The 17,512-nt window shown below is 35.8% G+C and overlaps 1 protein-coding gene across 3 annotated transcripts; it reads right to left on the minus strand.

The window, feature by feature from the left end:
- Window positions 1-2,526: 2,526 nt before the first annotated feature.
- On the minus strand, window positions 2,527-17,238 carry tbrg1 (transforming growth factor beta regulator 1). Of its 3 annotated transcripts, none has more exons than XM_067390603.1 (15): window positions 17,071-17,238; window positions 16,823-16,968; window positions 14,626-14,683; window positions 14,467-14,549; window positions 14,350-14,386; window positions 14,039-14,101; window positions 11,752-11,964; window positions 10,203-10,273; window positions 8,007-8,239; window positions 7,778-7,917; window positions 7,081-7,227; window positions 6,761-6,858; window positions 5,084-5,194; window positions 4,738-4,901; window positions 2,527-4,247 (listed from the first exon to the last, which is right to left on the minus strand). In XM_067390603.1, the coding sequence occupies exons 2-15, from the start codon at window positions 16,936-16,938 to the stop codon at window positions 4,162-4,164; spliced, it is 1,620 nt and encodes a 539-aa protein (XP_067246704.1). In that variant the 5' UTR covers window positions 16,939-16,968; window positions 17,071-17,238; the 3' UTR covers window positions 2,527-4,161. The 3 variants fall into 3 exon arrangements, with proteins under 3 accessions (XP_067246704.1, XP_067246703.1, XP_067246706.1); XM_067390602.1 differs by having other exon boundaries at window positions 14,039-14,119; XM_067390605.1 differs by lacking the exon at window positions 14,039-14,101.
- Window positions 17,239-17,512: the final 274 nt, after the last annotated feature.

Genomic DNA, 17,512 nt, shown 5'->3' on the forward strand with positions numbered 1-17,512 from the left:
TAAACAGTAATTATTTTCCATAAATAAGTAACACAATCCACCATAAAACGTGCAAGAAGAAACTGCTTGAAGCAAGCTAGTGGTTTGCTGAATGCTAGACTCTACTTCCGCATTTGTCCACGGCACTGTTGTCATGTGGTTTCTACGTCAGTAAAGGCGGTAACAAAGGTAACTGACATCATTGACAGGCGACTGCACTGCCCCGTGTCCATAGACTGTAAAAAAAGATGGACGACGCGACGTCGCTTCCTTCCATTGTAATGAACTGAAGCCAAAATGGCCGACCGAATGGGCGCTGACATGTTACGCAATACGTAAGTTTGGAGCCTGGGCATGCGCAGAAGGAACCGTCAGTGGAGCCGGAGGCGGAGTCGCGATATCAAACTTCCGCCCAGACGACTGCGTCATCATTCATGTATTTTAAATAGACTATAAAAATTATATACAATTTAAAATTCTACCTATAAAATAATAGGCTATTCTATTTCTAGAGCAATAATACTTTTAAAACAGCAAATTCAGTAGATAAAATCAATATAATATGCCACTAGAAACAACTCTAAATCGTCAGAAACGGTCCTGCCATTTTAAATCAAGTTCAACTAATGTTACAGGAGATCGATTGCTGTAATTAGAGTAAGCTATCATTAGTTTTGTCCTGCTAATTATTATTTTATACCCATAAAAATAATAAGTAACTGCCAGATAACGATCACCTGCTTTTTCCCGACATTGTTAACATTAGGTGTGTTATCTTAACTAATAACATTTATTAATTAGCTTATAACACCCATATTTAATGTTACAGAAAAAGGTTCAGTGATCCGTCAGATCCTGTAGGTCGGTTAGTACAGTTTACTGCTGAACAACTCATTTTGTTGGTGTTAAATAACAAAGAAATCGAAAATTAACAGTTAGTTAATACATCTTCAATCTCCCCTCGAAGCTCCGACAGTCCTCAGAGAAGCTGTCAATCAAGTTCGAATCATGACGACACGCCCCGTTTTTATAGCATCAAATTGCTAGCTAAAATCTAAATCATCACAAAAACGAACAATTGAATATATATCAGTGTGATAACAACTACCTTAAATGACCAAAACCATTTTTCATAAAGTTTTATTTGAAGCAGAATTTATTTTTAAGTTTTCACTGAAGTCTCATTCGACTGCATTGAGAGGGCGGGGTTTATGACCTGTACTGCATCCAGCCTCCAGGGGGCGATCAAAGAGCCCGTGGCTTCACTTTTCAGAACGTATGAGACACACCCGCCCGTGTCACTGTTAAGAATGGGAATTTTCTCATTATTTACAAGTAGCTGAAAACATTAGAGATATTGTTTGTAATCAGCTGGACAAAATATATAACAGTAGCCTAGTGGTTTTTGGATATTTTACTGCAAAAATTTTACATATTGTACCTTTAAGTGTTAAATAATGTGTTTGTGCAAGATTAATGATAAGGGAGATTTAGTAGTGATCAATGTTTTGTTATGCCAATTTAGTTTCTGTTAAAGAGTTAGTTCACCCAAAAATGAAAATAATGTCATTTATTACTCACCCTCATGTCGTTCTACATCCACAAGACCTTCGTTCATCTTCAGAACACAAATTACAAGATTTTTGATTAAATCCGATGGCTCAGCGAGGCCTGCATTCACAGCAATGACATTTCTTCTCTCAAGATCCATAAATGTACTAAAAACATATTTAAATCAGTTCATGTGAGTACAGTGGTTCAATATTAATATTATAAAGCAATAAGAATACTTTTTGTTCGCTAAACAAAAAGTGAACTAACCCTTTAATGTGGGTTTTTGGAGAGTTACCATCATGGTGTTTGGTTTGAGAGCAGGTAAATTACATATTTTAAATTGTACTCATTCAGTATACCACGCTATTTTTAACATGATAGCAAATTGGCAAATTAGCATTTTCTGAATTAATTTTTTATAGCTAGCAAAATACTCACATTGAGATAACCTGATCATTTTAAATTAAATGTATAATGTACTCAAATATTTCAAGAATAATAAAAATCTTTCTTAAACTTTGAGTTTCTTAATTTAAATTCTTATTCAATGTTTTTGAGTTCTGACAACTTAAGATTTACAGTAACATTTGATTTACAAGAACTCAAAATAAGAAAAAGTAGCAATTAACATAAAAGATTGTTATCAAAATGTATGAGTTAGCTAACTCAGTACTCCAAGTTAGGAGCAATTAACCTGCATGAGTACTACAAACTCAAAACTTAATAGTTCTGCTTACTTAAAATTGGGAACATAACTCAAAAGATATTTAATGGAATACCTCAAATGTTTTGAGTTAGCCCAACTTATTCAGGTTTACAGTGTAATTTATGGCAGTGGTTTTCAGTGTTGGGGGTAACACAAGTTACATAATCAGATTACTTTTCTTAAGTAACTAGTAAAGTACCATTACTTTTGCAAATTTACAAAATATTGTAAACAAAATATCCAAGTTATTTTTTCAAATAAGTAAAGCAAGTTTGCTTTGTTTTCCCATTTAGGAGTTTATTGACAGCTTTCCTGCAATAATTAAATGTAAATAATACAAATACACTTCATGTATTTAATCTCATTTTATTTACCAATGTTTTACCACTGACCTTCAATTCAGCCATACTAATAAACAAAAATGACTAGATAAACATCACATTTGCGTTTCATTTTTTTTAAATTGCTGTTTAACTTTTCTGATCCTGGTTGCTCTGCAACTGTGAATCATTTTCCGAATCAATTGGCTCAATTGATTCAGTTTCAAAAAGCTTTGTTTCTTCCTTTGCTAGTGACGGTGTCAAATCATCATAAAACAGCATTTGCAACTAATTGTCACACAATACACTAACATATTTATAGTAAAAAAAGAATATTCAGTAAAAATAAATAATTAAAAAGCAGATTTATCATCCATGGGTAACTGATTGGATCATTTAAAGTCAAGTTATGTGAGAAGTTATATTGATGTCATCTGAAAAGGAAAGTGTCCTCAGAGAGGCAAAGCACATTTGAATGGGAATGGGCACTGTTGAATAATTGACAATAAGTCCAGGAAAACACATTAAAAAGACTAAGAGGGTTCATTCTGATTTCATGACTTTTGTTCAAAGCAAGGTGCAATAGCCAGAAGCGTGAAGCTGTAGTTACTGTCAATGAGGCATCTGTATTTCACAGATCTACAGTGACACTTGGTGGTTTTCTCAGGTATTTCAACCTCCAAAGATTACAATATCACAGATTCCTTCACATTCCCTCAAGATATCCAATCGCATGTCTGTCAGGGCATGAAATTTCATTTAGTTTAAAATGTTGTGAAGTCTTATATTTACCACATAATGAGATAATAGGCATAATGTCAAGTTTATGTTTTCAATGTAGCCTTCTCATCAAACACATGGAATGTCTTACATAATAAAAGATGAAAGCCTGAAGGGTTTTGCTAATTGTGTTGTGTGGCTTCTGAAAGAGCCGCTGAGCTCTACAAAACTGGCAAAACAAGTTGATATTTTAAACTATAAAGGCCTGTTCACACCGAGGATAACTGTAACAAAGATATAAAAATCATTCTGAATTTAAATCTAACTATAATGATAATTGCACAGAGGAACCATATCATTGGAATCACTTTCAACGTATTTTTTCAAAAGATGAACGATAAAAACAGCCAATCAGAATCCATCCTGCTTTAAAGAGCTCAAGCACATAAAGCAGCAGACAACAAAACTGCGTGTTTATAATAACCAGAATGATATCATGCTTTGGTGTTGACACTAATATATGTTATAGTTATTCTTGGAGTGAACAGGCTTTAACACTAAAAACTTGACTTGATTTAGTCCCACATTTCAGTCTGTTTTATCTGAAATATTATCACACTTTCATAACACACATTAAGAGTGCAAATAATAACAGACATGACAAGGACTTTTTTTATCATGTAAAAAATAGTCTGAAACAGTAACTGAATACTGTGACATGGTGCATTTAAACAATAATTTTTTCATAATGCAGATTTGAGTGCCACATGATGAATAACGTGAAAGGCGCATCCATAATTTAGTTGTACTTCAGTAAACAGGACCCATCTGGATATGAACTTATCATCCATTTGAAAGCAAACCTCAGGTGTTTGAATAAGCTCAAGTGTTGGAGAGAGACGTCACGGTGTTCTGCAGCGCTGCCGAGCTCAGAAGATGAGATGAGATGTTAGGCTGTAGGGGTCGCACTGTCAAACAAACACACTTCATTTATTTCCTTCATAAAAATCAATCATTTTAATTATTATGGCAACAACCTGGGGTTTAAAAGATGAGTAATAATACTGATTTAATGGTGCACTATGTAACCTTTTTTTCCTGCAAAATCCATGCAGTTTTTTTTTAAACAGCTAGAGGGCCATAGAGTACATTTAACTGCACTGACACTGCTGGATGAGAACATTTGAAATTAATTGAGCAGGATAATGACTGAATGAACTGAACTGAATTATTGAAGCTGAATAACACTATTGTCTTCTGTAGAGATGCTTTACAGCTTAAACTGATGAATTTACAACATTTCTGTTATTTACAACTGTTATTTTCCTTTTTATTAATGTGATGCTGCTTTGAAGTGATCTGTATTGTATAAGGAGCTATATAAATAAATGTGTCTTGACTTGAGGACAGGGAATTACATAATTATGCATAAATGATTTGTTGTGGTAACTGTCTGACCTGTGCAGCTGTGTTCTGCCGTAAGGTTCTGATTGGTCAGGCTCTCCTCGCAGCTTTGCACTCGCTGAAACGACTCAAAGTTCACAGATGCATCATCTTCTGAAAGGCCATGTGCCACCTGACCATCACCGGGCCGACATACCTCAAAACGCACCCACTGATAACTGAAGAAGGGAGGCAAAAAGATACTTAGTATTTTGCACAGTGGCCACTATTATGTCATTAATAAATTCATTTTTATGACTGAAAATGTTTTATGGTGGCTTCTTAGACATTTCAAAGCTTGCAGTAAAACTAATCTGATCACATTATTTTGGTGTGTAGAATAGAATCGAACGTTACTCACTTGCTGCACTTGCGAGCACCAGGACAGCTCTGGATCAGGTTCTGAATGGTGGGGTGAGAGAAACCAAAAAAGTCTGCTCCAGACGGGACAATGTTGATCAAGGGTTTGGCACTAGATAAAATAAATAAATAAATAAATAAATAAATAGCTGGTTATAGAGTGAATCAAACACATGTCTGGGTCACAATGGTGGAAAAAGCTAAATGCAAGTTCATTAAGATTTTATTTTTTATGTTTTAATTAATTTTATTAAAATTTTCTACACATTACCATTCAAAAATATTATTTGTTTTTTAAATGTTTTTGAAAGAAGTCTCTCCTGCTAACCAAGGCTGCATTTTTACTTTTGATTTGATCAAAAATACAGTAAAAATATTATAAAAATTTTAAATAACTTTTCTATTGTAATATATTTTAAAATGTAATTTATTCCTGTGATCAAAGCTGAATTTTCAGCATCATTACTCCAGTCTTCAGTGTCACATGATCCTTCAGAAATCATTCTGATATGCTGATTTGCTGCTCAGAAAAAAAAATCTTATTATCATCAATGTTAAAAACACTGCTTAATATTTTCATGGAAGCCTTGATACATTGTTTTCAAGATTCAGAATAGAATGTTTAAAATAACAGCATTTATTAGAAGGAGGAAAGTTTGAGTGGCCATAGACTTTCCAAGGATCAAAGCTGGAGAATTGCAGAGATTAAATGATCTTGGAGTCAGAAAGCCTTAAAAAAAAAAAAAAAAAAAAAAGATCAAACAGCATCTGATTTTTCTGAATTAAGAAAAATCCTCTGCTCTCAATCCAGAAACAATCTACAGCATATTAAGTTGTCAGACACGACTGGAACTTTAAATGGGACTGGCTTTTATGGTCAGATGAAAAAGAAAAAAAAAAGAGCTTTTTGGCAGCAAATCCATCAGATGGGTTTGGTGCACACATGGATAAAAAGTTCCTAGTTACTGCTAGAAATCCTATAATGGGCTGTGGTTGAATCTTCCATTATGACAATGATCTAAAGCAAACATCAAAACCAACACATAAATGTGTCACTGAGCACAAAATGAAGCTTCTGCCATGACCATCCCAGTCCCCTGACCTGAACCCTGAAGAAAATGAGTGGAGTGAACTGAAGAGAAGAAGCACCGACACCGGATCTGGGGAGATTCTGTATGAAGGAATGATCTCTGATCTATTGTCAGGTGTTCTCCAAACTCATCAGGCATTATAGAAGAAGTCTCAGAGCTGTTATCATGGCAAAAAGTTTTGAATAAAAGGGTGCTAATAATTGTGGCCAACGTGTTTTGGAGAAAATGTGAGTTTCTCCCACTTTCAATTCTTTTCCTTCAATGAAAGGTTAGATTTTTGTTAATTTTATGAATTAAAGATCAAAAGGATAAACAATGCAGATTTATTTTTACAGTCATCTTTGATCATATTTTTCAAGGGTACCAACAATTTTGTCCACGTCTGTATTTTACAATTTAATTAACTTTTTTTGCATTACAGTAAAGAGGATGTTGAGAGACAAAGTGCTTTAACGTGATGAAAACATGGAAGATTTATACTAATAAATGCTGGTTTGCAATATGCAGACTAATTTAACTCCATTCAGTAATGAGCTATACATAAAATTGAATACCATGTTCTGAGAAATCCTTCAACAAGAACTTACCTGCGGGCAGCAATGGCTTTGAGCAGGTTTGCATGGCAGGCGAGGGCAGATGTGGCCACTATCGCATTCTGTGGGTCATCCTCCGGTGCGATCTCAAACTAAATATTACAAGAATGTTCAGTTCATATGGTTAACTTCTGCAGTAAACGTTTACAGACATCTTCATAACCAGGGTTATTTCACTATCTTTACAGAAGTACAAGAACTGATGCATTTAATAGGAATATAGCATTTAAAAGCATATATTCCATTTAAAATCCTCAGTGCTTGTGTATACATCAACATCAGGTCAATAAGCATAGATATGCATAAGTGAGCACCTGTGGTCCTTGGCCACCATCTTTGATTTGGCAGGTGTAGAGACACTTCTGATCAGGATTCTTCATGCTGGCGAAAACTCTGGTGCTGCAGAACCCCACAGGATAGATAGCAGTGTCGTCATGAAACAGAGCCCTGTCTGTGATGATCTACGATAAAAACACAAACGTGAGCTTCAGGAAGAAAATATTTCACACCTAATTCTCACTGCCAAGAAAACAATAGTTACGACCTTTTCACACATGCCAAACTATCCTGCAGAATGTAGCTCCAAACAGCTGCAAAACACCTCAATAGACGTTTTTAATAATCCTGAAGACCTTGATTAACTTAGTTGGCTGCGTGAGATACTCCAGCTTTGTTGTTGTTAAAACTGTTAAAGCTCCGCCCTCTTCTGGAAAGGGGGCCGGGAGCAGCAGCTCATTTGCATTTAAAGGGACACACACAAACAATGGCGTGTTTTTGCTCACACCCAAATAGGGGCAAATTTAACAAGCTATAATAAATGATCTGTGGGGGATTTTGAGCTGAAACTTCAGACACATTCTGGGGAAACCAGAGACTTATATTACATCTTGTAAAAGGGGCATTATAGGTCCCCTTTTATTAGAGTTGGAGCTAAATTCTGCAGAAATTGCCATTTAAGAACCGAGTTTGACGCCTCTGTTATATCACATCAGGACTGGATGATTGTCTGACCTCTCCTAGGCTGTAAACGGTCAGTCCACCGAGCACGATGGGAAAGAGCGGCCTCCCGGAAGAGTCCAGCGAGATTGGCTGCACGAGCTTGCGCAGTCCTCCCTCTGCTACCTTCCTCTTCTTACAAATCTTTTTCATGACTGAAAGTCAAGCAAACATGCTAACTATTGAATCTGGTCAAAATACAGACACCTATAACGTAGAAAACACTGTGGTGAGAAACACTCACGTTCTTCCCTGCCGTTCTCTCTTCCTCTCTCTTTTCGTTCTTTTTTGGGTTTCTTCAAAAGGCTGTCTTCAGATGCTGAGAGTCCAGTGGTCTGGCTGTGGCTCCCTGGTAGAGCGACACCACCTGGTGTGCTGGAGCTCAAACTGACGGGCGTGTGTGTGCTGCAGCTGGGAGTCGAGACCGCCTCTCCTTCAGCCAGAGACTGATACTGCAACAGAGACTTCAGCAGGAATCTGGAGTAAAGAAATTAGATTAAGTGGACTTATATACATTACCAGTCAAAAGTTTGGAAACATTACTATTTTTAATGTTTTTGAACGAAGTCTCATTAAATGCTCATTAAGGCTGCATTTATTTAATAATAAATACAGAAAAAAACTATAATATTGTGAAATATTATTACAATTTAAAATGATGGTTTTCTATTTTAATATACTTTAAAATATAATTTATTTCTGTGACGCAAAGCTGAATTTTCAACATCATTACTCCAGTCTTCAGTGTCACATGATCCTTCAGAAATCATTCTAAAATGAGGATTTGATATGCAGTTATTATCAAAGTTGGAAACAGTTGTGCTGCTTAATTTTTTTTGGAACTTGTGATACTTTTTTCAGGATTCATTGATTAATAAAAGGTTAAAAAGAACAGCATTTATTCAAAATATAAATATTTTCTAACAATATAAATCTTTACTATAACTTTTTATTTAACATATCCGTGCTGAATAAAAGTATTAATTTCTTTAAAAAAAGAGAAAAAAAAATTACTGAACCCAAACTTTTGAACGGTAGTATATATATTTTTTTTATATTTTAACTTTTTATTCATCAAAGAATCCTGAAAAAGTATCACAGGTTATGAAATAATATTAAGCAACACAACTGTTTCCAACATTGATAATAAATCAGTATATTATAATGATTTATGAAGGATCATGTGACACTGAAAAATTCAGCTTTGCATCACAGAAATAAATTATATTTTAAAGTATATTAAAATAGAAAACTATAATTTTAAATTGTAATATTTCACAATATTATTGTTTTTTTTCTGTATTTATTGTGAAATAAATGCAGCTTTAATGAGCATAAGAGATTTCATTTCAAAAACATAAAAAAATAGTAATGTTTCTAAACTTTTGACCGGTAGTATATATATAAATCATCTAGTTTGTCGTCAGGTCTTACAATTTGGAAAATAAAACCTCAGATGAACAACACCACATGACATGTTATTACACCGTAACAGTATTTATTTAACAAAATTCAAGCCAAAGCCATGGGTGACAAACTAAGGACACCCTATGAATCTGCTAAAAGGTGCACTTTCAGCAGCAATAACATGAAGTTCTGGAGGAAATTTGGCCTTTCATTACAAAGTTGCTCAAGTTTACTGAGGTTTATGGGTATTTGTTTATGCACAGCTCTCGCCACAGAATTTCAGTTGGGATGAGGTCAGGACTTCACTTTTGACCAAGCTTTACAGAAAGCTCACATTTGACTCATATACATTGAGACTCCTCTGCTGTGGAACACTCTGTTTAGTTTTCACCAAGCCTTGTGCTGTGCATTATGGCCACACATTTCCACTTTGGTCATATCTGTCCAAAGGACTTTGTTTCAGAAGTCTTGTGGTTAGCATTACACGGTGAAATCTTGGGGTGAATTTGCTGGGTCGTCCACTCCTGGGAAGATTGGCAACTGTCTTGAATGTCTTCCAACTTGTGAATGATCTTCCTCACTGTAGAATAATGGACTTCAAACTGTTTGGAAATAGCCGTATAACCTTTCCCAGATTGATGACAGCAAGATCATTGCTGATGTCTTTCCTCCTTGGCATTGTGTTAACACACACCTGAAGGCTCCAGGACAGCAAACTGCCAAAACTTCTGCTTTTATAGAGGCGATCAAATTTGCTGATTATCAATTAGACAAAGACATTTGATTATCAGTGCCTGACTGCTACTTACCATCTTAATTCCTATGTTAACAATAAGGGTATCCTTAGTTTGTCACACATGGCTTTTGCATTTTGGCCTAGTTTTTGTTAAAGTGTTTGGAAAAAAATATGCATTAAATACAAAACTGGACTGTTATTGTCAGTACACAATTTTTAAAATAATGAATAAGTAATCTGAATTTTAATTTTCAATAAAGAATATTTTGTAATGACAATAATTAAGTGTGGATGTACCTCCTTTCTTCTTTTGCCCGGACAAACTTCTCTTCCAGGTGAGCAATCTCATCATATAGCGCTGCATTTTCCTGGGAGTCAAAGGGCACAGATTCAAGCATGGTTACCATGATAATGTGCAAACTAAGCAATTACATATTTAAGCTGCGTTCCCACTGTCGCTAGTGGGTGTTCCCACTACTGATGCCTGGTAATATTTATGAATACAACATGGAGTAACATTCATGAATGTCAGACACCAAATCAGTTTTCTTGTTGCTAAAACAGGGAACTAAATATAAATGGAATCAGTACATAAAAGATGATGGAAAAACAATGAGTGATCTTTGCCATTAGGGCTATTTATTCAGATTTTTTAAAAGGGGGTCTAATGCCATTTCATGCATTCTGACTTACTTACACTGTTAAAGAGTTGGATTGTCTTGCTAAACATGGCCAAAGATTCAAAAAAGAAGTTAGACATATGATGATGTATTTCTGCGCTAAATACACCCCATCAGAGTTCCTACAATTTTCAGAATGTTTTTTTCGGGTATGGCCCTGTATTACGTAATAAAGGGCGGAATTCCATGTATGGGCACTTCTCCGGGAAGAGCACATGCACACATCAACCAGAGGGAGAGAGCAAGAACACACCCATCAATGTGCTTCGTTCAGGTTTACGGAAGTCGTCGGCAGCGACAGCGACATCTACAATGTCACCAAAGAAGTGTGTTTTTGGCTGTGAGGGAAAAATAACCTTGCTTCCCAAAGAATCCAGTGTTAAGTGGAGCTGAGAGATGTGTGCTCACTCATTACATTGATGCGCTTTCAACTTTTGTCATTAAAATAACCATAGAAACGGCCTTAAATTAACTATCAAAATAAGGATAAAATCGTATCTGAAAGTTGCAATCACTTTTTTGTTGGTTAAAATGAATGGAGAATATCTTGTGTTCTCCACTAAAGTCAATAGGATCATGTCACTTGGTCGCTGGCAGTGTGAACACTGAAATTACCTGGACCAATTTGTCCCAGGAACTTTTTTCGCAGAAACTCCCCCCCCCATACCCATTTCTAGCTGTGTTTCCATAGTGGTCTAAAGTACCATGAAATTAGTCTGGTGACGTAGGACTGGGTGCGAGTTTCCAGTTTCTTGTCCTCCGCATATCATCTTTCTATATAATCTAAGCCTGAACACCATCGTCAGTCCATCGGTCGTATTTTTTAAATTCCACTGTTGATTTGAATATTAAACAACTCTTCCTGCACGCACCGCAACAGACTTTAAAAAACGATGGCTGAAATAAAATGCTGCGTGAACTCAACCAATCAGCATGTTCAGTGCCCAAGTCCCACCCCAGAAAGTTCCGGAACTTTGAAAAAAGACTACCTCGTGAGCAGGGACTTTCTGAGGGGGAATTTTTTTACACGGAACTTCATTTAGACTCTGGTTCCTGCAGTCAAAACACACTGAGTACCACTCTAAAGTCACTAGTTCCTGGGGAAAGTTCTGTGGTGGAAACGCAGCCTGTGTTATTGGTATAAAAACTAAAAAACTTGTACTCACAAATATCATGGCACGGGCAGCCTTGCGCAGACGGATGTACTTCAGACGGTACTTCTCATTCTGGTTCTTGCGGGGACCTTTCCTGACCTTCGCCCTGGACTCACCATGGCTTGTGGGGGAAGGCAGATGTCCCAGAGATGAGCCAGACCCTGAACTTGAGAAAGTTGACTGAGCAGAAAATGCCTGCAATGCATGCTGTCTCTCTTCATCAGTCTGCAAATGTGAGTTACAAAAAGATAAGAGTTTAACAGACAAAAATACAGCAGAAAAAAGCTTCACATGGGTTATGCCATTAAATTGTTGGGAACTATTTAAAGGTGAAGTGTGTCATCTCAGTATAATGAACATACAAATAAGACAATTAGAGGTGGACTTCATAAAAGGTAGAAACACAGTTGCTCTGTTTGTTTTAGTGGTCCAATATGTCAGGCCAACAGACCTATTTTGTGTTTTCCAACAACACTGATGTTTTTATGGGCGCAGCCTACCTGATGGGAGAAAATGAAAGTTCTGCAGTAGCAGTCTGTGGAAGCCATGGAATAAAAGAATAAAAAAGCTAATTTTGAGTTTATATCTCACAATTCTGTCCTTTTTTTCCTTGCAAATCTGACTTTATATCTCACAGTTCTTAGAAGGAAAAACAGAATTGTGAGTTTATATCTCACAATTCTGATTTTTCTCCCCTCAGAATTATGATATAAACTCACAATTGTGAGTTATAAAGTCTGAACTGGGAGATATAAACATGCAAATGCAAGAAAAAAAAAGTCAGAATTCTGAGATAAAAATGTTATAGGCTATGCTTAAAAGTTAACTATGTAAATGTTATAGGTTAAAATATTATTTGGGGTACTTTTTATCCCTGTTTGCTGCCAAAAAGCTCTTTTTTTAGTTTCATCTGAGCATAGAAGCCAGTCCCTTTTGAAGTTTTAGTCTTGTCTGACAACTGAATATGCTGGAGATTGTTTCTGAATGAGAGCAGAGGATTTTTCAAGACTCAAACATTTCTGCAGTTCTCCAGCTGTGATCCTTGGAGAGTCTTTGTCCACTCAAACTCTTCTCCTCACCGCACATTAGGATGATTTAGACACACATCCTCTTCCAGGGAGATTAGTAACATCTTTAGTTGACTGGAACATCTGATATCAACCTGATAGTGGAAATGGGGATTTTCAATGCTTTAGCTATTTTCTTACAGCCACTTTCTATTTTGTAAAGCTCAACAATATTTTGCTGCACATCAGAACTATATTCTATGGTTTTTCTCATTGTGATAAATGATTAAGGGAATTTGGCCAATTTCATGTTCATGATCACCCTGTTGTGCTAAAAAAAATTATATTATATATATATATATATATATATATATATATATATATATATATATATATATATATATATATATATATATATATATATATATTTATATTATGTGAATGGGAATGTACTTCAGAGATATTTTATTCATAAAAAATTCTAGGGATGCAAATAACTGTGGCCAACGTGTTTTGGAGAAAAACATTTATTTCATAATGTGAATTTCCTCCAACTTTCAATTCTTTTCCTTCAGTGAAAGGTTAGATTTTTGCAAATTTTATGAATCAAAGATAAAAAGGATAAACAATGCAGAATTATTTTTATAGTCATCTTTGCTCATATTTATCAAGGGTATTTGCCCACGTCTGTATGTGAATATTATGTAGACTTACCATTTACATCAAATTCAAGCTTTAATAGTAGACTAATCATTGCAGGTTTCATTAGTCATAAACGTTTGCGTTTAGCCTAAAAGGGCATCTTCACGGTATTCTATAAACAAAATAAACACTATTTTTTGCATTCCGATTGTGACATCCAATTTCTATCTTATTCTTTGGATTTTGCCCATTTTCTTCCACTTGTTACCGCTAATTTTCTGCCACCATTATGTGCACGCAGCTGCAAGTGACATATCTGTGAGATCTGCTTCAAATTGGTCTACTGTGTGCCAATTTCCTCGATCAAAAAATTGGCAAACCTGTAGGATTAAAAAAAAAACACACTTCACCTTTAAAGTTGACCACACCAAATATAATTTGAGATCATCAAATATGTGGTTGTTTAATGCAGACTCCAAACAACATATAAAAATAAGAAAATTATGACTGGACGGTTGCCTAAAAAGCGGCACAAAAAAATAACTAACAACAACAAAACAATGTGGCACTTGTGTCCTAATGAAAACAATTTCTAATTTAAAACTAGTGTAAAACACTGACAGCTAACTGACATGTGCTCATCGACTTACCAACAGGGCAAAAACTCCATTTCTGCTCTCAATCCTCTTGAAGCGTCTGCTCCCTTTCTGTGTCTGTAACACAGCGTGACACTAAAGAAAACGCTGCAGGCTGACTTTTCATGTAGACGCTCTGTGACAGACTGCTCTGACTTTACCTTTTTTCCTAAATCAGTCATTCTAAAACTTAAATCAATGTAAAAATGAAAGACACATACAAATGAAATCATGCACTAAATTAAACACATTGCTGGTACTGAATGGAAACCAAAGTAAATATGGTGCACGACTGACAGTGTCATAAATAATGCCGTGCCACTCACCTCTCGATACATGACCGCCTCGAGGCTCGACTTTGCGCTGTGAACAGAGTAAGAGAAACAGTGTTTATCTCGACATTTGTGCATGACGTTATAAATCATGGAGGAGCACTTCTGTACTTTGACTGCACCAGTCCACGATCAATGATCCGCTGCTTGATCTCCTTGATGTGCATGGGCCGCCCAGCCTCTTCCAGAACAATCTTAAAAATCACAAAAATAATTGATTTGATCACATGACACTTGTGTGAAATAGCATGGTTTAAGAGAGATCTTCACCTGAGCAGCATCGAGCCATGTGAGGTTCGGTTTGTCTGCAACCTCACTGGGGGTTTCACTGAAAAAGAGGCAAGTTTATTTATATAACTTCATACACAATGGTAATTCAAAGTGCTTTAGATCAAAAGGAAACAAATACATAAGAATAAAAATGGAATGCACAGGAAATAAAAGTAACAAAGCGGAGAATACCCCTTTCTGAGGAGTTATTCACTCAGCTTATTTGTTCTATGTATTTTTCAATATATTGTATTTTGTATTATGTATTTTTGTCTCTTCCCCATATTGGCTGTCTTTCTCTGTGGTTTTCTCGTCACCTAAACAATCTGTTGGACATCTCCAATAGATCTGATTTTTCAGCTAAAATCAGCCAGGAAGAGCTCTTGGACTGACCCTCCAGTCTGCACTCAGTTAATTTGGCCACTGCTTTCACCACGTGGTTTCAATTTTGATTTTAATTAAAGAAATCTCTTAACCACACTGGCTCACCACAGCGCACCACTATGGTTTTTGTTTAATTTTTCCCAAATCAGTAGTATAATTTTCTCTGTCATTTTTAATTTGACTCTTACTCACTGACTTCCCCATGATTGTTGTTGTCTGCGGTTATTTCACCGCCTAAAGAATCATCTCCATAGTTCTTGCAATGTGGTAGGTTGTAGGTCATAATAATGCAGTAATCCAAGTTATTTTAAATATTATTTATAGTACTGAACAAAATAATATACTAGAGATACACCGATGCATTGGCTGTTTCGTTGCAATAATCTCAATTACCTTGCTCTCTGACACATCCTCTCTCCTGAATCCAAAATATTCTGAATTAAAATATAAATAAATTAATAAATAAAATTGCATTGTTATGCGATATAGAAATTGCATGTGCTCAAATCATGATTGTTTTGCAATTGCGATTAATTGCACAGCCCTAGTCAAAACACTATTTTAATGACAAAAATAAGAGAGCAAAATCGGTATCGGTCACAAAAAATCCTATTGGTGCATCCCTACCTCATACTTAAACCCAGTGAGATGCACAACCCTAATGATAAAAGTGTGCTTAATTGTATTCAATCGGCCTGTTGCATGAAGCTAGCTAAACAAATTCAGTACGTTTAGAGTTGACAAAACCATACAAATCAAAGCTGGTTTAGACTGAGTTAAGCAGGATCAAAAAATAATGAAAATAGTGCCTAAAAATGCTGTCTAGGTGGCCATCTCTTTAGTTGAGACACAGCCATGGTAAATTTTCACCTTAAAAAAAAAAAGTACAGTGCTGATAGCATGAGATGGTAATACAACTGAATGGTGGCACTAAATGTGCCATGGTATTTATTTACATGGTCTGGGGGGAGAGCAGAGTCACACTTTTCACACTGACTAACATTTACTGAGCACCATACATCACAACGGTATAAATGTCATACCAAATGAAAGAAGGAAGTCTTGGGCACATATGTTGTATTCATTACATTTTCATATCTTATCTCATTACGGAGTTGTAGACTGTTGAATAGAGAATGTGCACTTGTGACAATTTGCCCCATCGGCGGGTAAATTGTCACACTAGATTATCTAAAAATAAGAACACAACTACTTAATTGTTATTATTGATTGTAGTTTTTAAATTCAAACCAGAACTGGAAATATAAACAATCATGCCTAGAGAATTTGGAAAAACAATTATTTCAATCCAAACAATACACATTTCAATCAAAACACATTAAGTGGCAAGACCACTTTACTTTAAACAAACCTTCTCTGGCTTGCACATAGATCCATGATAACAGAATGGAATACTGCAGATAACTCGCTTAACATGTTTAATCTCTGAACATAACTGACTTAACATGTTGAACCTCTTTTTTGAGCATGTTCTATGTGTTTATTTGTACTGGTCAAAGTCATTGAGACAACATTCAAAAATGTTTTGTTCCCGTTTTTTATTAATAGTTAATAACAAATGAGATTTCGGTGATATTTAGACCACTCAAATAGGAAATGTCCCCGGTTTCCATTTCAGAAATCTGGTCACCTTACAGTGCTGTGCCCATTATATGACTTCAAACCATATGATGGTACCTCTCCCTAAACCTGACCGCAGGAAGAGCCTTTCGGTTATAATTATGTGGCTTCACTGCGTAAGTGAAGGGGAATGTTTGACTAAGATCGCAGTGGATCCTCCACCCAAACTCACGGGTCAAGACTCTCAGCGGCTCCAGTCAGGCTGCTCATGCTGTCCAGCGCTGGAAACAGGGAATAACTGCCCTGCCCATCCGTCTCCATCTCTGACTCAAAGTTCAGTGAATCCATTACTGTCCGGTCAGAGCTTTACAGCGATGTCTGAAACGAAATAACACACATCATAAACTGTGCTAATAATGCTAGGCTAAAAACAAACCACACGATCCAGCTATGCAGAAATACAGGTCGATGTAAGTTCACCTGCGATCTCACTCATGAGCCTGTACTCATGCTGTACAGGGAAGGAAAATGATTTTGGTCTTCAATTTGCTGAAATGTTTGATTTAGCATTTGTTCTCAGAGCTCATGGGAACCACTGATGAAATAATCGTTCATGTTTCCGGGGGGCACATTTAAGGAGCACACATCACATCAGCGTCGGAGCAGTCGGAGCCCTTTACTGGATATTTTATGATGTAGCATGTACTGCACACATGTTGATGGCACATGAAAAAAAAACAAACAAAAAAAAACATTCCACATATTTTTTTTTTGGTTCATTTGGGTATATTTTTTTGATAAAAAAAAAAATGTTTCCCCCCACCTTCCCCCAACCCCAAAATATTTATATATATATATATATATATATATATATATATATATATATATATATATATATATATATATATATATATATATATAT

This window comes from Chanodichthys erythropterus, chromosome 7 (assembly GCF_024489055.1).
Source record: "Chanodichthys erythropterus isolate Z2021 chromosome 7, ASM2448905v1, whole genome shotgun sequence".
NCBI classification, from domain to species: domain Eukaryota; kingdom Metazoa; phylum Chordata; class Actinopteri; order Cypriniformes; family Xenocyprididae; genus Chanodichthys; species Chanodichthys erythropterus.